Source organism: Lemur catta, chromosome 19 (genome assembly GCF_020740605.2).
Source record: "Lemur catta isolate mLemCat1 chromosome 19, mLemCat1.pri, whole genome shotgun sequence".
Lineage (NCBI taxonomy): Eukaryota > Metazoa > Chordata > Mammalia > Primates > Lemuridae > Lemur > Lemur catta.
Genome location: NC_059146.1, coordinates 28,902,277 through 28,924,938, shown reverse-complemented (window position 1 = coordinate 28,924,938; position 22,662 = coordinate 28,902,277). Strand labels below are relative to the sequence as shown.

General features: G+C 45.5%; 2 protein-coding genes and 1 long non-coding RNA gene across 5 annotated transcripts in view; 1 reads left to right on the top strand and 2 right to left on the bottom strand.

The window, feature by feature from the left end:
• The window catches only part of LOC123624289 (cytochrome P450 2G1), a 9,446-nt gene extending 6,599 nt beyond the window's left edge, over nucleotides 1-2,847 (bottom strand). The window contains exons 1-3 of the mRNA XM_045531929.1: nucleotides 2,668-2,847; nucleotides 1,914-2,076; nucleotides 477-626 (exon numbers count right to left, since the gene is read on the bottom strand). Of these exons, the coding sequence (XP_045387885.1) occupies nucleotides 477-626; nucleotides 1,914-2,076; nucleotides 2,668-2,847 (493 nt within the window). The remainder of the gene's footprint in view (nucleotides 1-476; nucleotides 627-1,913; nucleotides 2,077-2,667) is intronic.
• The window catches only part of LOC123624293, a 27,159-nt gene extending 14,692 nt beyond the window's left edge, over nucleotides 1-12,467 (top strand). For 2 of the 3 annotated variants that reach the window (XR_006730102.1, XR_006730103.1), the window contains exons 3-4: nucleotides 9,599-9,725; nucleotides 10,974-12,467. This is a non-coding gene — a long non-coding RNA (uncharacterized LOC123624293). Of the gene's footprint in view, nucleotides 1-5,923; nucleotides 6,013-9,598; nucleotides 9,726-10,973 lie in introns of those variants that run through there. The other variant, XR_006730104.1, reaches the window with a different exon arrangement.
• Nucleotides 6,619-22,662, bottom strand: LOC123624291 (cytochrome P450 2B6-like). The gene is made up of 9 exons (XM_045531932.1): nucleotides 22,492-22,662; nucleotides 18,190-18,352; nucleotides 17,914-18,063; nucleotides 16,164-16,324; nucleotides 14,508-14,684; nucleotides 13,814-13,955; nucleotides 11,391-11,578; nucleotides 11,030-11,171; nucleotides 6,619-7,528 (listed from the first exon to the last, which is right to left on the bottom strand). The coding sequence occupies exons 1-9, from the start codon at nucleotides 22,660-22,662 to the stop codon at nucleotides 7,347-7,349; spliced, it is 1,476 nt and encodes a 491-aa protein (XP_045387888.1). The 3' UTR covers nucleotides 6,619-7,346.

Here is a 22,662-nt window from a genome sequence, read left to right as displayed (position 1 = left end):
GGACTAGATTCCTTTAAAAATATAGTAAAATGATTATAGAGTTTCATATTTGTAAGATGGAAAACTTCTAAAGATTTGTTTCACAACAATGTGACTATACTTAACACTACTGAACTGTATGTTTAGAAATGGTGAAGATGGTAAATTTTATGTTATGTGGTTTTTTACCACAATAAAAACCATATAAATATAATGAAATTTAATCCTATCTCCAGAAAAGGGCACAAAATCTATACATGCTATCAGGAGCTCACAGATGCCCTGAGAGCCATTGATTAAAGTTTCTGGACAAGTGATCTTAGGGGTCTTCCTTGTTAACTTCGAACATGGTGCCTGGCCAGAAATCACAGTGAATCCTTAATGTTTTCCATCCTCTCCCATTCCAGGGCTTTCTCCCACCAAGGCCCATCTTCTCATGACTGAGCTCTCTATAACCACCCAGTCACCTAGTGTCTGCCCCCTTGTGGCCCCCATACCCTTGGTCTTCCGGAATTCCTCCAGTAGGTAGCCGGCCTCCTCCTGGATCCGTTCCTCAATGCTCCGCTTTCCCATCCCAAAGTCCCGAAGGATGGTCAGAGAGAAACGTCGGAGAATCTTCCATCGATCTCCATTGGCCATAACTACACCTGCCAGGATCTCAGTGTCAGGCTTCTGCCTCCCCTCCCCTTCCTGTGTTCAACTCCATGCTAGACAATGCTGAGGACAGATTCTGAAAGCTCTAGACTCTGTTGTCAAGGAAGCCCTTCCCAATCTCCCAGGCTCAACGAAGAGACCAGGGTTCCCTCCCTGCAAGATCCTCAAAACTACTCTAGACTGAGGTGGGAGAAAAGCAGAATCAGTTTAGGAATAATCAGAGGAGATCAAAGAAAGTTCTTACAGGAAAGACAGCTGGAACTGGATAAATAAATGAATGCATGGAAGGCGAAGGGAGGTATGGGTAGAACGCATATAGGGTACTCTGGAATGGGATACTAATTTTATTTTCTACATACCGCTTCAATTCTCTAGCTATATGTATGTACATGTACACAGAAGCTCACACTTATACATGAATACATCTATACAAAAGGAGTTACCATGTAGTAAGAAATATTTAGAAATTACCAAATGTGTGGATTGATGAGAGTCGTATTCTGATGCATTAAAATTTAATGGAAATTTAATGAAATTGTTTTTGTTGATTGATGAATAGGGGAGAAAGAGTTTATGACTGGAGTGACTGATGGATGGTTGGATAGACGAAAGAGTTCATAGATGGGTGAAGGGTTAAGGGATGGATGATTTGAGATACATGAATAATGGCTGGAAGGATGGAGGGATAAATAGAAAGTTGATTGATAGATGTATAGGTAATAGGACAAAAGATGTTTGTATAGAAAAAATAATAAATAGACTTTTAATGAATTTATGGATCAATGGACATAAGGAAGAGAAGGTACAGTGATAGATGGAAGGATGGACAGAATGCAGTGAGCTTGCTTGGAACTGAAGGATGTGGGCAGTTAGAGATGGATGCATTGGAGAAGGGATCTACCTAAATGGAAGAGGCCGAGACCTATGGGTTAGGCATGTGTATGTGTGTAGGAAGATGAGAAGTAAGGTCGGCTATGAGGGCTTCAGAGGATACATAGAATATCATTCAGTAATGCATTAAAAGTATGAATAGAAATGACCCAGAAAACACTCTAGAGTCAGATGGTGTGGGTTCAATATAAAGTGGTCCTACCACTATGTGACATAACCTAACCTTTATTACTCTCTACTTTTTCATTTACAAAATCAGTACAATATTAATAGCTCTTTGAAAGGAGTCAATGCAATAATTCATGTAAAGTAATTACCAAAGAACGTGAAATATAAGGAGTACATTATAATCAACTTCTGTTGTTGTTGTTGTTGTTGTTGCTACCTACCATGACCTTGGAAGTTTCGGTCTATTGAGGCCAATTTTCCACGGCCACTGAACTCATCTGCTTGGTCTACCAGGGCTTCCTTCACTGCTTCATGTCCACATAAAACTACTATTGGCCGGGGTCCCATGTACACAGTGAACACGGGGCCGTATTTCTCGCTGAGCTGGGAGTGAAGGAAGACACAAGAGGAGGGGGTTAATTGGAACACCAAGTATAGACCAGTCAAGGATTTTAGAGGATAATGATTTTATAGGGATACAAATGTGGGAAGAATAATGAATACAGTTAAACCCTGAGCTTGGAAGGACTACTGGGAAAAAGGTATAGAAATCTTTGCTCCTGTGATCTTGGGCAAGAACCTGCCCCTTTCTGCAAGACTTAGTTCCCTCATCTGTAAAATAATAAACCTGGATTCGAAGAATTCCAAGATCCATGCTTCTCTCTCTGAAATGCTAAATTTCTAGAATCTTATGATTTCATGATACTAAGTCACAAATTTCTAAGACAACCTGAGTACAAGAGTCGTTGTGCTTAAAAATACTATGTACGGCGATTCCAGTGTCCTGAGATTGTGAAGAGTCTTATTTCGATGCCCTAGGAACTTGTGTTTCCAAAATTTTAGGATTCTGGGATTCCAGAATTCTAAGGTTTGGAAATTCTGTGTTTCCAAGAGTCTATTTTTGAGAAGTCATAAGGTTCTATGTGTATTGGGCTATAGCATTAGTTGCTTCTAGCCCTGCGAGAGGAGACTCACCTTCAGGAAAGACTGAAAAGTGGCATCAGTGCGAACTTGTAGCAGGTTCCCCAGGAAAGGTATTGGTGTGGGACCTGGGGGCAGCTTTCCTCCCTTGTTGACTCGTTTCCAGGCAATGAGGATGATGAGGCAAGACAAGCAGAGTCCCAGAAAGACGGTGGAGGCCGCTCCCAGCTCCATGGTGGTGCCAGGCCAAGAAGTTGTATCCTGGGCACCAAATCCTGCCTAAATAGGTTCTGGGAAATCAGCTTATACAGAAATCTGAACACCCTCAGATTCAAATTTTCTGGGCACACACACCATCAGGGAAGAGATTGCCTTTTCTGGGGGGTGGTTATATAACCTGTAATCTCCTGCCTGAATAAAGGTAAATTGAATTCACACAGGGAAATCCACGGGGGCCATTCCCCTTTCTTTGTATTTCCAGTCACTCAGTTCTTCTCCCTCAGCTTAACTTATGATTCAGCATTTCTTGGTCGGGTGTAAGAGGCAGATGAATATCTTTTTAGGCTATTTAGGGTTCAGACAATCTGGGCATAAGTTTCAGCTCCATCTTTTCTTCACTGGGCAGGTCACTTAACCTCTGGGTCTGTTTCCTGATCTATCAGATAGGGTAACCATATTGTTTTAGAAAGTCTTGATACACAACAGGGAAGAGTTTTTGTTCATCCTTTAATTAGAAATAACCCTAATTAATTAGTTTTTAAATTTAATTTTTTTAATTGACACATAATAACTGCACATATTTATGGGTACAGTATGATTTTTTTTTTTGAGACAAGGTCTCACTCTATGGCTGGGCTAGGGTGCAGTGGCATCGTTATAGCTCACAGCAACCTCAAACTCCTAGGCTTAAGCAATCCTCCTGCCTCAGCCTCCTGAGTAGCTGGGACAACAGGTGCATGCCACCACACCTGGCTAATTTTTCTATTTTTTTTGTAGAGATGGGGTCTCACTCTTGCTCAGGCTGGTCTCAAGCACCTGGCCTCTCAAAGTGTTAGGATTATAGGCATGGGCCACCAAGCCCAGCCACAGTATGACGTCTTGATACAGGTATACAATGTGTAACAACCAAATTAGGGTAATTAGCATATCCATCATCTGAGACATTTATCATTTCTTTGTGGTGAGAACATTCAAAATCCTCCCTTGTAGCTGTGTCTTAGATCTGCTGTTAGGATGTCTTTCTCAGGGTAGAGGCCCAAGTTTAGGCTGCCTCCTTTGACTCTCTCAGCTTTTGCCTCCCCTCCCATTCTGATCCCTACAACACTCCCTCCTCCTTATACCCATTCAGGACTCATCTCTTAACTACCCTGCGGTGGCATGTGTGCAGTGGTGGTGGTGGTTTGTGAGTCTGGTCTTCATATTCAGACATGAAGGCAGAGAGAAAGTATCCTCACCCAGGTGAGGGAGGCAGTGATCTGATCTCTCCACCTAATCCAGGAAGAATGGAGCTGGGGGAGGCACCTATGAGGCCAGGTTGACAGATGGAGGAAAAAGGAGAGGGCTAAGAAGGATGAGAAGGGAGAAAATGTTCCTTCCTGGCCTCTTCCTTATCCATCACCCTGCCCCTCTGGAATTATAACAATTAGATAATCACCAAAAAGTTACATAATCTCCTCCACCCTACTCTTCCCCACAGGCAGAGAGCCAGAAGGGGAGGTATCTGGGCAAACAGCTTAATCTTTATAACCACCTGTGAAGAGCATTTGAGAAGGGAGGTCTGGCCCCATCATTCCAGAGCCTTCCAGGTAGGAAGTCAGAGGCTGAGGAATGCTCTCCTTCTGTTAACCCAACAACGGGTGAAACAAAAGCAGGGCAACCTTGTGCACGAACGTTTATAGCAGCCTTGTTCACAATAACCAACAGGTGAAAGAAGCACAAGTGTCCACCAACAGGTGAATGAATACTCAGAATGGGTCTATCCATCCAATGGAATATTATCCAGCCATAAAAAGGAGTGAAGTACTGACATATGCGACAATGTGGATGAACCTTGAACACACTGTGCTAAGTGAAAGAAGCCAGACATAAGGTCACATGATTCCATTTATATTTCATATATTCCATTTATAGGAAACTAACAGAATAGGTAAATCTATAGAGACAAAAGCATACTAGTGGTTGCCAGGGGCCAGTGGGAAGGGAGAGGAACGGTTACAGGGTTTCCTTCTGGGGTGATAAAGTGTCTTGGAACTAAATGGAGGCGGTGGTTGCCCAATATCATGAATAGCTACCTGTGCTGCCTCACTCTCTTTTGCACGCTTTAAAATGGTTAATGATTATTTTATGTTATATGAATTTTGCCTACAAAGAAAAAAAAAAGCAAGGCAGTCAGATATCCATTTGGCCCCAAAATAGAGAACTTTATTTTGATCTTATTGATTTTGGAGGTAACAGAGATCAGAGAGGTAACAGAGATATTTTGCGGCCACACAGCACAGAGGTTGATGGCTAGACTGGCCCTTTCAATTCAACAAAGGAAAGAAGGGTGTGGGGGGGAGGGTGTGTATGGGGATGAGGGAGTGAGGCAAAGTACCTGGTTCTGCTGCTGCTGTCCTGTGTAACTCCGGATCTAAATATTTTCCTCACTTGGGCCTCAGTTTCCCTAATTGCTAAGTAGGGTGGTTACACTAAGTTATGGAAGGTATTTCTAGTCCTTGAAACCCTAAGGTTTTGTCATTGGTCAACTGTGAAGGCCATGCGGGGATGAATGGAGACTACAGCAGGCTGGATGGAGGAGAGAACAGAGAAAGGACTTCCCACAGCTGAGAGTCAGCAAGGAGCAGCTCAGAGGGCCTCTGCAGATTCATTCCGTGCAGAGGCTGCAACTGAATGGAAGGAGCCTGAAGGGATCTGCATCCCTCTTCTCCTCTCCATAGGGGCAGGAAGCAGAGCTGGAACACGGGGGCAGGGGCAGGTACAGAGGGGAGTAGGATCTTCCCCAACTCTTTCACCTTGGCCATGGGATTGATGTCTTCTGGAGCCCTGGGGCAGCCCAGGGAGAAGTTCTGTAGCATCTCAAGAAGAAGAAGAGCTCAGAGCAGGCCAAAATATTTTCCAGCAATGGCAGAGGTGGCCCTGGGAAGGAGATAGCCCCAGGCCCACAGTAGCAAGAGACCAATGGGGACAATGAGGAGTGAGAAGGCTAAGAACACCATGGCCCTAATTTCACCCACCTTTTCCGTCCTGCTGTCCCTCTTAAAGGGCATGTTGTTCTGTTTGTTGTTTCATTTCTGTGGTTGGAAGGGGAAGGTGTTCCAGGAATCTATTTGGCAGAGCTCCTGCTAACTCTGCAGAGGCTACAGGGAGCCTAAAGGCAGCCGGTGTTGCAGAGGCCAAAAGGTTAGTGTCTCGGGGTTACGTTCCAAAGCCGGCTTCCCTGGGGCCACTGGTTGTTGAGGTATCTTCTGGGCAATGCCTTTACGCTTACAGCACCTCCCTGAAGGAAGAGTGGTGGTACCAGCTGGTGGAATGTGTGGAGCCCAGAATCACAGTGGTTTCACTACTAGGGTGGCTGTCAGGCATTTTTGTCAAAGGGTGGCATTGCAGCATGAATGGTCAAGAGTAGCGCGTAGGCAGAACTGAGGGCATTCTGTGCCCTTTGGGGACAGGAATTCATTCTGGGTATCAGACAAGAGCCATGGAGGAGATGTGGCCTGATGGAGGAGACCTGGCTTCATTTGGGATGGGTTTGGGGGAGTGGCTGACATATTCATTCATTCACTCATGCGTTCCTCAGTGGATATTTTGAATACTTGTCATATGCCACACACAGCTCCAGGTGCTCAGACACAGCAATGAACAAGAGAATGTGTCAGCTCTTCACAGAGTTGACACTGAGGTAAGGGAGACATTCTCACCAAAAGTCCTTCCAGAAAAATCTCAAGGGACTTGACAATAAATGAGGCCCCCACAAAATGGCACAGATCACCTCTTGACACGAGGAGGTCAGGCTTTAGATGTTTATTTGATCCTCAGGGAACTTGAAAGGAAATCACACAGCTCAGGAGATAGAGGCTGAGGAGGCCCTTTTATAGGGGGAAGAAGTAATAAGGGACAGCAGAGAGGGAGGAAGAGGGAAGACTTGGGCAGTGTATGACTGTGGTCCCCAACATGGCTGAGCTCAAAAATATTGCTCGAAGTGAAAGAACAGACACAAAACATTACGCACCGTATGATTCCATTTATAGGAAATACCCAAAATAGATAAGTCCACAGAAACAGAAAGCAGATTGGTGTTTTCCAGGGGCTGGTGGGAAAGGGAAATGGGGCGTGACTGCCTAATAGGTCCGGGTTGTAGTTGCGGGGGATGATGAAAATGTTTGGAACTACGTGGTGCTGGTTGGACAGCATTGTGCATGAACATTGCCACTACATCTCACATTGTAAATGGTTAATGTTATTTTATGTGAATTTCCTCTTAATTTAAAAATATGTATATGAAAAAGAGGGAGCTGTGATGAAGAGTTTGGATTCTAGAGCCTGAGAGTGAATCTTGCTCCTCCACTCACTAGCGACGGGACCTCAGACAGTAGATGCTGTGGAGGGGGAAGAACGTGGGTTTGCAGCAGGTCACTCAGTGGCAGGGAGTTGTGGAGGGAATCAGGGGCCATTGTCTTCAGAGGTGGGGGCACCTAGTGACCCTGGAATCCTTTGACCTCCTTCCCTCAGCCCCTTCAGTGAGGCAGGAAGCGGATCTGGTATGTTCTGGGTATTTTGCCCAGACCACTCTCCTGGGGTGTGAGGTCGATGTCCTCAGGTGCCATGGGGCTGGCCAGGGAGAAGCTCTGGAGGATGGTAGTGAAGAAGAGGAACAATTCGGCCTTGGCGATGCCTTCACCAAGACAAATGCGCTTCCCTGTGGGCACAGAAGGAAGGTCACTAGGGAGGGTACAGGGCGGGTGCATGTAATTTGCCCTGCCACACTCCTAAGCCTGGATACTCCTGTCCATTGCAACAGATTTGCATGAGACTGGCCTTTAACCTAGAATTCAGGGTGGACTTGTAGGTGGTCCCCAAACCCTCTGAAACTGGGTGCAAATCTTTGGGTAGATATGCCAAGTTCATTTCTCTAGCAGAGAGTTTGTGTGTGTGTGTGTTACCTCTACGTATGGAGGTGTGAGCATATTTCTGACTTCACATTTTACTGTTCTTCATTTCTCATATGGGGAGAATGGTATCTATCTATGAGGGCTCTTGTGAGGTTAAAGAAAATGTCTGTAAAACTTCTTAGGATAGCACCTGGATTGAATTAAGAATCCTCAATGTGCATATTGTCTTGTGTTTGTTTCCGGGAGCATGTGTGGGGTGTATGTTTCTGGCACCGTGCGTGTGTCTGTCCCTGGGCTGTCTTCTTGCCTCAGCCTGAGATCCATGGGCTTCAAGACTTCCCCCAAAATATCCAAATTATATATAAAATTGTGACGGATTGGTGCACACGGCGGTGGGGGGTAGTGTATGGTTCCCTTGAGCCTCAGAGGTGTAAGGAACCGCAAGAGCATATAAACCACAGTCTTGGAGAGAAATGAGAACAAAAGGGGCTGGAAACCCTGAGGCACAGACACAGGAGAGCCTCTCCCTTTACTTCAGTGTTTCCTACTCTGCAAACTGACAGGCTTTAAAGGCCATGTCTCGGATGGGTTTCCAGGCACTCCCCATGAGTTCCAGGTGGTTGGACATTGTGCCTACTCGGAGGTATCTGGGATCCACGTCCTTTTAGCACATCCAGAAGACAGGAGACAGGGCACATGGGTTTCAAAATACTCAGGGCAGGTCTCTGGGCTGGTACTTCTGTAAGTATTGCTGTGACCCAGCTTTTCCCAGAACAGCCAGATGCCTCTTGTCTCCCTCCCAACGCACCTGCCCACCGCTGAGGCTGTGCATTTGAACACCCTCTGGAATCTTGTCAGCTCCAACACCCTGTCATCTTGCTTTGTCTTTCTTTCCACCTGTGGCATCTATCACTGTTTTTTTCTCTGTCTACACCTGTCAGGCACTGTTTTTCTACCTCTCTTTTCTTTTCTTCCTCTTTATTTTGGTTTTCTTCCATGTTGTTAAACTCCCTGTCTCTGTCTAATTGAATCTCCTAGTCTCATGCTCCTTCTCTCTCAGTCTCATTGTTCATCTCCCTCTAAAAATACCTTGTCTCTCTCATTCATTCTGTTTCTTCCTCTCTACTTATGTCACTGTCTTTCTTCTCTTATTCTGTTTCTCTCTTTCCCTCCTTCTTTCCCTCTACTTTTCTCTCTTCCTCCTCCCTCCTCTTTCTTTGTCCTCCACTCCCTCCTCCATCTACTTCCCCTCCTCCCTCTCCTTGTCTGTCTCTCTGTGTCCTCTTCTCTCTCTATTGTCTAATGTTCACTTTCTGTCTGTCTTTTCCAGCCATTATCTCCCTGTCTCTGTCTCTCCATTTGTCTCTCTTTGTCCCTCTGTTTCTCACTTTCCTTATCTCTCTGCTGCTTATTTATCTGTCTCTGTCCTTATCTCTCCACATCTCTGCTTCTCTTAAAACTTAGGATAGGGCCAGGTGGGCTTGGTGGCTCACACCTGTAATCTTAGCATTCTGAGAGGTTCAGGCAGGTGGATCATTTGAGCTCAGGAGTTCAAGACCAGCCTGAGCAAGAGCAAGACCCCGTCTCTACTAAAAATAATAGAAAGAAATTAGCTGGACAAATAAAATATATACAGAAAAAATTAGCCAGGGACAGGGGTGCATGCCTGTAGTCCCAGCTACTCAGGAGACTGAGGCAGGAGGATCGCTTGAGCCCAGGAGCTTGAGGTTCTGTGAGCTAGGCTGATGCCAGGGCACTTTAGCCTGGGCAACAGTGTGAGACTCTGTCTCAAAAAAAACAAAACTTAGGATAAGCCTATGAAATGAAAGAGTTGACCCTCATTGCACCACCCCATGTGTTCCCATCTCTCCCTGAAGTTAAAGGAGGAAGAGGGTCACTGCATTACACAGAGACACAGACTGAGGCAGAGCCCTGGGTGACTGAAGTTGATGATGAAACTCAAGACCAGGGACTTTTTCCTGGGAAATTCCTTCCTCTCAAAAGGTAATAAAGCTGAATATTGGGGTTTTCTGAGGGTGGAGCATGTTAAATTAAATTATATTTGGCCTAAAGTTGGCTCTATACATAACAAACTGTAACCTAACTTAATATGTAAACAAACTACAATCTAACTTCAGAGTATATTCTGCTAAAAGTAACTGAGCCTCGGCCAATCATAACGGCCAAGCTTCAGCCAATCATAGGCTTCAAACTGCTCAGACAGGTCCAAACAAGGCAAACTGTAACCAGTCCGGCCGTGTCCAGGGGCCTCTTCCTTCTTCCATGGATAAATACTGCTTACATCTCTCTGAACTTTTACAGGTTCAGGGTGCTGCCCAATTCATGAATCATTTCTTTGCTCAAATAGAGTCTGGTAAATTTAATGTGTCTACAGTTGTTCTCTATGAAGCCAAGGAGTGGAGGACGGGAACTGGGCCAGGTCAGAGCAGGTCAAGACCTTCCCCACCTCCCCGGGGCTGGAGTATAAATCCAAACTCCTCCCGCAGTCTTCAAAGCTCTGCCCAGCTGAGCTCTTCACCTTATTTCGCTCTGGAATCTACACCCAAGTCTCCCTGGCCTTCTTACAGTTTCTCAAATGTGGCATCGGGTTTCTACCTTCAGGCTTTGGCTTTGCTGTTTGCTCTGCCAGGAACACTCTTCCCAGCGGCTGATTGGCACCACCTATGAGCAGCTCAGCATGGAAGCCAGTTCCTCCAGTTGGCTCTGCCTCACAGACCCACCAAGATTAGTCAGTGTTTCCTATTTTGTGCTCCCCAAGCCCCTTTAGATCACTTATCATGATTATGATTCATTATAGTAATAATGGCCCCTGTGAGCATTTATTTTGTGCCAGGCAGTTCTAACCATGTTAAATGCATTAATTCATTTACTCGTATTATGATTTTGTTACAATTTGATGAGTGCCCATCTGCTCTGCTGGACTGTAACTGTCCTGGGGCAGGAGCTCTGCCTCTATATGATTTGATGCATTATCTTCAGGCCCTGGTAGAGCACTGGACTCAGAGTAGTGCTCAGTAGATTTTTTTATTGAAGAGGATGAATTGCCTAACGTTTAAAGAAATTAAAATACTTGCCCAAGGTCCTGCTTGCCAAGATGTGCCTTTGGGATGTAATCTCATTGCTCAAGCCCCCTCATAGAGTAGTGGTAAAGATGGAATGGGATCACACAGATAAACAAATTAGAATATACTAAGTGCTCAGTAAACAAGGACTTGTCATTGTTTTTGTCAGGAGGGAATGGAACACACACTCCGATGTCTGGGGAATGGATCTCAGGCCCAGCTTACCTAAGGAAAAGGGAATAAAAGCTTCATTCTTCTTCAGTGCCCCACTGGCATCCAGAAAGTGTTCAGGGTTGAAGGCATCTGGTTTTTCAAAGTAACGTGGGTCACGGAGAGCAGAGTTCAGGATGGGAAATACTTCAGTGTTCTGAGGGAGGGTCACAAGATCAAAAGATATCCTATTGCCTGCCCTCCCCATACAACAACAATAACAACAACAACAACAACAAACCTAAAAAAAGAAAACCAAAAATAATGGGACCATATTGAGAAAGCAGCAAAAAGTTAACTTTTGGGATGAAGACAGCCCAAGAAGCCCATACAGGAGAGATGCAGGAGAGAGATGCAGGACCCCCGCTGGTCTCACCTTGGGGATGATGTAGCCTCGGAAGTGGGTGTCTTTGGTGACTACGTGGGGCAAACCAAGGGGGATAAGGTCTGCAAATCTCTGAATCTCGTGGATGACAGCGTCCGTGTATGGCATTTTGACCCGGTCGTCGAGGGCTGGAGGGCGATGTGTGCCAATCACCTGTTCAATCTCCTTGTGGACTCTCTCTGCACAGACAAGGGGACCAGTGAACCCCATTTCCAAGAGACATCTCACTGATTTCTACGGGCCAATGAGCCAGGAAAATCCTATGTTAAAGGGTTAAATCACTGATACAGCTCAATCTAAGCAGCTTGGGGTGAGGGAAGGAGGGAGGAAGCAAAAAGAATTCTTACCCTACTAGATATAATGAATGTTATGGATTTATCCCCACATGCACAGGTACACACACACACACACACCACAATTTTACATGGAATTTCAGATCAAGAACTCTTGGCTACAAACATGCTGAAACTCTCTCTCTGAGTAGAAAACAAACTAACATTTGTTGTGTGTGTATTAGAAGTGAGGCACTGTGTTAGGTCCTCAAGAATATAAGAGTGAAATGAATAAATTACTGCATGAACAACTGGATAAATGAATGAATACATCAATCAATCAATGGATAGAGCAATTCATGAATGGAAAGATAGATGAATGAATGAACAAACCAATAAATGTATGTGTATATTCATGTATTAATCAATAGATGGGTCAATTAACAAATCACCAGCTAATAGATGGTCCATAAAGAAATCAATGAACCTATTATAATTAATCAATAATCATATGAATGGCTAGATTTATGGAAGATAAGGGATTGAAAAAATTAGTGAAGTATGAGTAAATAAATGAATGTGCATACTGAATGATAAATAAGTAAGGAATGAAAAAATGAGTGAATTATTTAATGGATAAATTAAGGAAGGGATGGATGGATACAGAATGAATTGAAAAATGAACCGATGGAAGGATTCAGAAATGACACCTGGGCAGGGCGTGGTGCCTCACGCTTGTAATCCTAGCACTTGGGAGGCCGAGGTGGGTGGATCGTTTGAGCTCAGGAGTTTGAGACCAGCCTGAGCAAGAGCGAGACCCCATCTCTACTAAAAATAGAAAGAAATTATATGGACAACTAAATATATATAGAAAAAATTAGCCGGGCATGGTGGCGCATGCCTGTAGTCCCAGCTACTCGGGAGGCTGAGGCAGTAGGATCACTTGAGCCCAGGAGTCTGAGGTTGCTGTGAGCTAGGCTGACGCCACGGCACTCACTCTAGCCCGGGCAAGAGAGCGAGACTCTGTCTGAAAAAAAAAAAAAAAGAAAAGAAAAGAAATGACTCTTGGTTTATAAAAGGATGGGTGGATGCTCACATAAATGAATGAGCCAGTGAATTAATGACAAATAGTGCATTCAACATATCACTGTTGCAAAGGATCAACTCATGGATCGATTAATTCTAATAAATAAATGATGAAAGTGTATTTCCTTGGAGGAGTCATAGATGAAAGAATCAGTGAGTATGCAGGTGAATTAATGAATAAAAGGATGGACAGATGAAAGGATGGACGGATGAACGGGTAAATCTTTAAGTGATGGCACAGAATGTCAAATATCCCGTGTTCTCACCCACACGTGGGTGCTAAAACACATGTACACGTGGGCGAAAAGACTGGAATGACCGACCATGGAGACTTGGAAGGGTGAGGGAGGTGGATGATGAGAAATTACTTAATGGGTACAATGTACCTTATTTGGGTGACGGATACCCTGAAAGTTCTGACATGATACTATGCAGTCTATGCATGTAACAGAATTGCACATATACCCGATAAATTTGTACAGATAAAAAATGTAGAATGCCCTCCCCCCTCAAAAAAGTCTTTAAGTGATGGGGGAAAACAGTGGGAGAACAATTTGACAGATTCTGCGTGCATCCACCAAAAAAACACTGAATGGAACTGGAGACCGTTCTCCTAAGTGAAGTATCTCAAGAATGGAAAAACACCACATGTACTCGCTATTAAAGTGGAACTCAGCCATGAGCACACATGTGCACGGAGGGAAGTAAAACTCAGTGGAGATCAACCAGGGGGGAGGGGGAAGGGGCAGGGGGAGAAGGGGGGCAAATCCCCACCTAATGGGTACAGTGAACACTATTGGGTGACAGGCACACCTACAGCCGGGACTGAAGCATTACAAAGGCTATCTGTGGAACCTGAAACATTTATACCCACATAATACAAAGTTTTGAAATTAAAAAAGAAAAAGGTCTGGCTTAGTTGGAGACTGGTCCAAAGCCAGCAGTGCTTCTGGAATGACCCAGTGTCTCCTCTCTCTTCCAGGCAGGACCCCTCACACCACTTCCGCAGCTCAGAAAGAAATCAGAAGACCCCCTAGTTAGCTGTCCCTGGCCCACCTGCAACATGAGGGTGTTTGAGCATGAGCAGGAAGCCGTAGCGGAGGGTGGTGCTGGTGGTCTCGGTGCCAGCAAAAAAGAGCGAGAGCGTGTTGAAGATGAGGTTCTTCTGGTTGAACTCGCTGTGTGGGTTGGATTTCTCCTGGGTGCAGGGGGAGAGGAGGAGAGGGTCAGGGGAGGCTGTGGCCTCACTGTGCACATGCCAGTGTCTCTGGGTTCCCTCCATCTGTTTTAGGGTCTCTCAGTCTGTCTGGCCCATTTAGCTTTTCTCTGTCCCCTACATGTCCCGTCATGTGTGTCTGTCTCTCTCTCACTCAGCTCGCTTTGTCTGGCTGTTTCCATCTCTCTCCCCATCTCTGGTGTGTTTCTCTCTTTTGTCTCCCAGTCTCTTTCTGCCTCTGTGGGTCATTTCTCCTGTTGCTGTATTTTTGTCCCTGACCCCAACTTTCTTCCTTACCTTTATATCTCTATCTCTCTTTCTCCTTCTGCTGCACAGTTTCTCCTCCCTGCTTTCTCCTTCCTTTCACCTCATCATTCTTTCCCTTCTGCATCTCTACCCCTCTCTTTTCCTGCTCCCTCATCTTCTCTTCATTCCTCCTCCCTTCCCCCCTCCCCTTCCCCGTTCCCCTGCCTTCTCCCTCCCCCGCCTTGCCCTCCCTCCCCTCCCCTCCCCTTTCCCTCTCCCACACCCAACTTTTTCCATGCGCAGCAGGTAGGCATCTATGAGGTCCCGCGGGGCACTGGGGTCCAGGGTTTCCCGGTGCTCCTCCACCCTGCGGCCAATGAAGGCACTGATTTCCTGCAGGTTTTTACAGACCTGCCTGTGTGCACCAGGAAAGAACTTCAAGAAGTCAGAGAAGAGCTCAAACAGCTGCAAGAAAGAGGGGCAGTGAGGTCAGCCTGGGGCAGGTGACAGGGAGAGGACAACCCTCCCACATCCCAATTCCCCCGTGGGGAACCTCTAGGTCTCTGTGTCTGTTTCTGTCTCCTTCTCTCTCTCTCAGCCTCTCACTCCCTGACCCTGTGTCTCCTTTGATCTGTTCCTCTCCTAAGTATCTCTTTCTGCCTCTTGCTCCCTCATCGTTGGTCTCTGCCACACTTCCCTGACTGTCTCCTTTCTCGCTCTCTTTATCTCTCTGTCTCCCTTTCTTATCATCTTTCTGTGTCTCTCATTGTCTACCTCAGCCTGCTCATATTGTTTACTCATTCTGTTCTCTGCTTCCTCCTCTCTCCTCATCTCCCTCTCTGTGTCAGACATTGGTAAAATGAGGCTCACACAAGATGAACCTGTCAATCACTTAGGAGTATTTATTTATTTTGGAGCATATTTCTATTGCTTTATCTGATGATGAATGGAATACGTAACTTCTTGCGAACAATTGCAAACAAGGCAGAAATGGATATAATAAGATGTAAAATTCCTTCTTAATCCCTCCCTCTAGAGATAGCCATTGTTAAGTGTTTGGTGGATCTCTGCCCAGACCTTCCTCTCTCCATGGTTCTCCAAGGGAGGAGAACATCAGAATCCCCTGTGGGGCTTGACTCAAGTACTCCCCCAGGGCCCCATCCCAGCCTTTCAGATCTGACCCTCCAGTAGGACGTGCTGGCAATCCACACTGGTGACAGTCCCATGTGGGAATCGGACACACACCCCTGCTCAAGAGCTATAGCTACACCTCCTGTTCTGCATAAGTTTAATATTACTAAACTTAATATGCAGTAGGAATGCTTCCAGGCTAGTCAATTAGAGAAATTTATTATTTGTTTTAAAAGAGCAGCACAGTACTTTCTAATCTGAGAAAAGTTCTTTAAAGAAATGCATACAAATGCCTACAAAGGGAGAAGGAGAAATGGGAAAAATGGAAGAAATGTGGTTCCCTATTGTGATACAACCGTGAATTTGCTCAGATGAGGGGCTTTACCTAGGACAGAGAAGCAAAGACACAGGAATCAGGGTCTAGAGAGCAGAGAGGCTGCAAGTCTGACTTAGTCTCCTTCTCTCTCTCCCTCACGCCCACAGCCCCTCCCCACACACATATTACTATCAGCTCTGACTCTCAGGATTCCCTATTGCTGCCCTTCTTCATCCTGTTTATACTCATCTCTCTCTATCCTAAACCCTCATTTTCTTAGTCTTCCTCTGAGTCTCTATTTCTACCTCCCATCACCCCCCGTCATTTCCCTCAGTCTCTCTGACCCTGTCCCCAGGTCTCAGTGTCCCTGTCTCTTCACGTGTCCCTGCTTTTCTTCCAGCCATAAGCTGCATTTCTGACCCCCAGAAAAGATCATCCTTTCCCCTGCCCTGGATGTCACCTCATCCCCCCTCCCTGTCCCTCTCCACCTCCCTGACCTGGGCAGATAAAGAGCTGGTGAGTGAGAAAGACTGGTAGAATAGGTCCAGCAGCTTCAGAAATTCTTCATCTCTGTAGTGGAAGCGTTTTCCAAAGACAATGGAGCTGATGATGTTAGCAGTGATGGACTGGAAGAGGAAGGTGGGGTCCAGGAGGGCTCCTAGGAGGAGGAGGAGGAGGGGGCAGGTCAAGGGACATGGACTCAGAGGCTGGGGAATGTCTGGATGTCCCCACCCCATCTCTGTGTGACTGTCCAACATTGCTCAGTCATGGTGAAGACAAGAAAAACATCACAGCCAACGCTCACTCTCGTTGTACGCCCGGCCCCCTTCTAAGCACTTCACATATCATTTTATCTACTCTCACCGCAACATTGTGAAGTAGATGCAATTCTACTATTTTCTCCATTTTATAGCTGGAAAAACAGAGAGTTTAAGTAATTTGACCAAGATTACATAGCAACTCATTACGGGGGCCAGGATTCCAATCTAGGCACCCCAGCGACAGAGTCTGTGCTGTTGGTCCTCACCCTGCACCTGTGAGCTAAGAGGGTTAAGTCCCAGGGCCAGAAGTGGGGCAGAGTAGGTGTTCAATCACTTGCTTATGCAAATTTAAAAGCCCTGATCTCTCTCTCCCTACTGTGACTCCCGCTTAGCCTCTTCTCTCCACACCTGGGGCTCTGTGGGCATCAGGAGTTGCTCTGCACCTGTGAGTTGGTGTCTGTGCACACAGGCTCAGCCCTGGCCCCAGCTGCACTGACACTGGGCTGTGAGCACCTGAGAACATCAGGCTGCTGTGGCCTTTCTCTCTGGGTCTCATCTGTGTGTCTTCTCTCGTTCCTCTGCAGACATTTTCTGGAGCCTCGTCTGTCTGCATCTCTGATCTTCCCAGCCTCCATTTCTCTCTGCCTTCATTTTTCCTGCCTCCCTGAGTCTCTCTCCCTGTGTGTCTGTGCACATCTCTGCGTGTCTTTCTCTTTGTTTTGGTCCCTCCACGGCAGTGTCTTTCTTCTTTCCTGTATCCAGCCCGTGTCCCTCTGTCTCCTCCTGTCTTTCTTTTCAGTCACTCTGTTCCGGTTCCCTGTTGCCCGTATGTCTCTGCCTCCCCATCCCAGAATCTCTTGAGAAGTTTCCATCAGAGAGATGGTAAAGACCTGACATAAATTAGATAGAAGTTCTAAGAAAGGACCCTGTCACCTATAGGTCCCATAAATACCCAGTTATGCAGAATTAAAGAACAATCAATGTGCTTCCCTGATGCCCCCACTGGCTGCCCTAGAGCAGAGCACCCACCTGCCCTCTTTGCTCACTGGTAGTTCATCATCACAGCACCCAAGGAAAGGAAAACTGTTTTCCCTATCTTCAAATTCTCTGCAGTTTTCCTTTTTCTCTTTTTGCTTTCTTTCATATGGTTTTTGTTTTAGCCTTAGATAGATACAATTAAACCATGAATTGCTTTCCCTGAGCCCATTGAATAGCCCCCTACTTGCCAAGTATACATGTTTGGGTTGTCCTTGGACACTACATACCTCACATCTCCCTCTTCCCAGGCTCTCTCTGTTTCTCGCCTACCCATCTCTGTCCCCTTCCAGTCCCCTGTCTCTCTCTCTGTCCCTGTCCCTCTGTCTGATGGTCCCTCAGGCTTTCTCTGGCTCTGGCTCTGCCCACGTATACTTCTCTGTCTTTCCTTTGCTGGTTGCCCACATCTCTCTCTCTGTTTCTCTATCCTTCTTGCCACCCCAGGACTCACCCTTGGATTTCCGCAGCTCCTCCAGCAGGCACTGAGCCTCCTCCTGAATCCGCTCCTCCACACTCCGCTTTCCCATCCCGAAGTCCCTCATGGTGGCCAAAGAGAATCGCCGGAGGGTCTTCCAGCGGTCCCCGTTGGCAAAGAAAATACCTGGGGTGTGGGGAATTGTGTGTTGCAGAGGACATTAGAGAGAGGCTCTGGGTCCTTCTTCACCCGTTTTCCCCCTTCCCTGACACATCCTCCACCTGGCCCTCCCAGTGCCTTGGAGGCTCTCACCATATCCCTGGAAGACTGGCTCCACGATGGCAATTTTGCCCCGGCCAGAGAAGTCTTCAGCCTGGTCCACCAGGGCCTCCTTTATGGCATCTATCCCAAACAGAATGACTGCAGGCCTCCGTCCCAGGTACACAGTGAAGACATCCCCATATTTCTCTCGGAGCTGCCAAGCATACCCACACCCTGGGTTATATGAGTCAGCACACACCTCAGTGGTCAAACTATTAAATACTCACACACCAGATTGGTGTTTAGACGCCTTCCCCAAGACCCTCCTCCCTAGGCTTCCCTTTCACCTTCCCAGGACTCAGCAACTAAAGGGTTAACCTGTGGCCCAGCTAAAGTCTGCTCTGATTGGTTGGTGCCCTAAACATTGCAGGTGCTTAAATACTTCTAATGTCACCCCCACCCACATAGCCTTGAGTCTGGCCACTTCTCCCTGGCATCTCAACCTAAGAATCATACTCTTCATTATCAGCCACTTTGCTTTCCAAGATTTCACTTACCCATGGACAGCAGTGGTCTGAAAATATTAAACAGAAAGTTCCAGAAAGAAACAACTCATAAGTTTTAAATTGTGCATCATTCTGGGTAGCATGATAATACCTCACATCAACCCACTCTGTCCCACCTGGGATGTGAATCACCCTTTTGTCCAGCATGTCCACACTGCATACACCACTCACCTTGTACAATGTGAGTGCTACTACGGCCAGTTTAAGCTTTGTCATTGACAGAGACAACAAATTGTTTATTCTCATACTTTTCTGAGCAAGTATAAGCCAAAAATATTTCATCTTGAAGGAATTTCATGAAAAGGACTCTGACAAATACAGGTTTCTATCATATAATTTTAAGAGCATACCATAGGATGGGTAAGAAATCCCAGAACTGAAAGTTTCAAAAAAACTGCTAACCCAATATCAAGCACAACAAAAATCAATTAAATACCAACAAAATGATGTGGCAGATTCTCATGCTAAGTCAGCCAGTACTGAAATTGTTAAGATGTACAACTTGAATTAACTGCGTAAGATTGATTCAAGTCAAATTACCTATGATAACCTATTTAATAAATAGCGCTATGAATGTGAATTGGAGAAACGAAATTGGAATTTAAGAGGATGGTGATCCAATGTTAAGCACGCAGTCTTGGGGAGTCTGGATGGCTGCCTGGTCCTTCCTGAGTTATTACAGCTTCCATTATTAAAAGCTCTGCACTCCATGACTCATCATGAAAGAGCTAAAATGATCGGAATCATAAAAAAAATATTGTAACTGTGGAAAGATTGCTAAAATGGTTTATAGCAAGGTTTGGTTTGTCCAGCCCATAATTCTGGTAAGTCAATGAAAACCTCAGATGCTAAATTTCTGGCACCCGAAGTATCATTTGAACACCTGCAGATGGAGTCCCCTCAATTGCCACATGCAATACATGTTTTCTGGTGGTATAGAAGCTTTCCTACGCAGGAAGGCCAATAATATAGCAGTAACAAAAAGGCAATGTATTTCCCTTAAGGGGAATTCCTGGAGAAATCACCAGTGATAAAAGTACTTGCTTCACTTGACAAGTTTTAAGGCATTTAAAGAAGGTAATACAAACACAAAGTCATTAGGCAAAGCTAACTGACTTGATTGGATTGCTTTGGTCAAAGGTATGACTGATTAGTGGCACTGAGATCACTCCCACAGGAACAACATAGATTGAGCCCTTATTAAGTAGTTACGGACCTCAAATCTTAGCTCCACATCTCTCCATTCAAAGGAACTCTGCCAGACTTCAGGAACCCTACAACTGTTGGGGACCTTAAAGTTCAGCTGACCAGGGACATTTTTTCCCAGAAGCAGAGAGCAGCCTAGATGTGGACAGCGTGCCCAAAAATGCAGATCAACACTTCTCTGCCATTAGGAAAGCATTATCTTTTTTCCTTTCTCCATTCCTTCCTGCTGTCCTAATCCCTTCCTTTTCATGACAGAAAAACCCAAGAGCCCATAATCTGTGGATGGCTTTAGCAGATGCATATTGGGTTCTAGCAAGAAAACTGAGCAATTGTTGGTTTTGTGGGTTAATGGTTCCGAAATCAGGAAACACTGATGCCATTGCCCCCTTGTGTTCCCAATGAGAGGCATCCTTAAATCCCAAAGGAAGAGTGGAAAGCTAACCTTGATATTCTACACATCACTAATACTTCCTTTCCTGCACTCACTGGTAACACTACCCTGACCTTTTCAATTCCTATCCTAATTACTATCAGATATATAAAACCTATATGTGTGTTACCTGCCACAGGTATATTGTGCTTCCAGTTGTCACATGCATGAGACCTGGGGACTATCTATGAGGGTATGAATAATTGCTTGCATCATGTGGCTGGATTAAATTGAGTAAGGTCCCTTTGCACTAAATGTGGTTATGGACCCTTACAGCATGCTATAAAATGATTGCAAAAAAGTAGGTTTCCCACTAGACCTTGTTCAAGAGCTAGGGAGACTTATGGCAGGACAAATTTAACTGACCTCTGCTCAGATGCCACTAAGTTGTCCTCTTGTCCAGTCCCTGAGGGTCAGCTGAGGATTTTCTTACTCTGCTCTGTCTCCTCACTGGTTCAGATCTTGCTAATTGGCCTGGCTCAATCCAGCCTTCCAAAAAGCTTTCCCTAAAAGTTCCCAGAATGCCTCCCATTATCAGAGGTCAAACTGGTCAATAACTGAAATTAGTATCAACCTCAAAATAGAAGATAAGTTAGTTTCCACTAAGCAACGTTTCCAGTGGGGTTCCTGGAGGCCTTATGTGGTGTTGGGGTGCCAGCTGTATGGACTTTAAGACTGATCTGTAACTTGGGGAAAATCTCAGATTGTATAGCCAGTTAGATCTCCCACTATTTCAGACAGATAAAAGTCATTCTTCAAAAGGTGGATGAGAATATTGATGTTGAACAAAAACAATTCATGGACTATTAAGCAGTTTTAGATCTCCTGTTTGACCATGTGAGGAGCTTGTATACGATGCAGAGAATAACCAAACATTGCACTTACCTTCCCTTTGATTTTATGACTACAGAAAGCTTAATTCAAAAGGTGGCTAATTCTGCTGTTTTTCTAGACACTGCCAACAAATATTTTAATGACATCTATCAGGTGAAAGGAACACATGATGTGTTTACGGGGGCAGCTAACATCTGGTTAGCAGGTACCCTGCATGGTGACTGGCAATCCTGGCTACCCCAAGGTTTTCTAACTTTTACACGTCTTCTAGTGAGTCTGCAGGTTACTGTGACTGTGTTCCAGGCTAACTGTAAAAACGGATACATCTTAAATCACACCTTAATTGCAAGCTCTGCTCCTTCATCACTATGATGCTCTGAACAAAGGCTATGACTCGAATATAGTTATCTTTATTGCCTGAATTTTGAATTGTTTGATTTTGTTTGAGTTGGTTCTTGGAGACCCCTGTTAAGGGGTGTAGTTCAGTTTCCTGGTCCTATCCTCCAGATGCTGGGCACATTAGCCTCTCTGATGTGTTGTGTCCCCTCACGAGTCTCAAATGCTTGCAAGCTGCCCTCCTTTGTACAGGAAAAGGTCTCCTTACAGTTAGAATAACAAAAACATGAAGAAAACCTAAAGAGTCATCCAACTAATTGACATTATGAATTGGGAATTTCATACTGAGACCAAAAAAGTCCGTTATGTTGGTGACAAAAGGTGGTGTCTGTGCCCAGGGTTTTGGTCAATCTCTCAAAACTCTGAGGCTGACCAGGATGGGGTAATTGTTCAATTAAATTAAATTTGGCCTAAAGCTCCCTCTGTACATAATATACTATAATCTAATATGTAAACCAGCTGCAAACCAACTTGAGGATATATTCTTGCAACAAGTAATCAAGTCTCAGCCACCGAGAACAGCTGAGCTTTCAGCGAATCACAGGCAAACTGTTCAGACAGGTCCAAATGAGGTCCATTCTGAGCTGTAACCAACCAGGCTATTTCTGTATGTCACTTTCTTTTTCTCTCTATAAGTTCTGCTTGCCCACGTTACTGGGTGATGCTCTCTTAACCTTTACTGGTTCAGGGTGCTGCCCTACTGTGAACTTTCCTTACTCAAATAATCTCTGCTAAATTTAATCTGTTTAAAGTTTTTCTCCTAACACCACCATCCATGCTTCAGCTCCGTGCCCCCTACTCACCAACCTTCCCGACCCCACCCCTGAGCCCAGAAGGCTGCCTTATGCTTTCTGCTGGGGGATCCCCAAGTATCAATGCAGGAACCAGCCCACCCTCAGACCCCGTCCATCTGTGTCTTACCCTCAGGAAGGACTTGAGTAGGCCTCCTCTGTCCATCTGCAGAATGTTCCCCACGAAGGGCAGAGGATGGGGCCCTGGTGGGAGGTGGCCACGGGCTTTTAGGCGGCCCTTGACCAGCAGTAGCAAGAGGCCCATGAGGACGGCAAGGAAGAGGAGGGCGCTGAGCTCCAT

Coding starts and splice junctions, on each gene's coding strand:
- LOC123624291 (XM_045531932.1), bottom strand. CDS start 22,662: ATGGAGCTCAGCGCCCTCCTCTTCCTTGCCGTCCTCATGGGCCTCTTG. Junction 18,353..22,491: donor TACTCAAGTCCTTCCTGAGG/GTAAGACACAGA, acceptor TATGCTTGGCAG/CTCCGAGAGAAATATGGGGA. Junction 16,325..17,913: donor GGAGCTGCGGAAATCCAAGG/GTGAGTCCTGGG, acceptor TCCTCCTCCTAG/GAGCCCTCCTGGACCCCACC.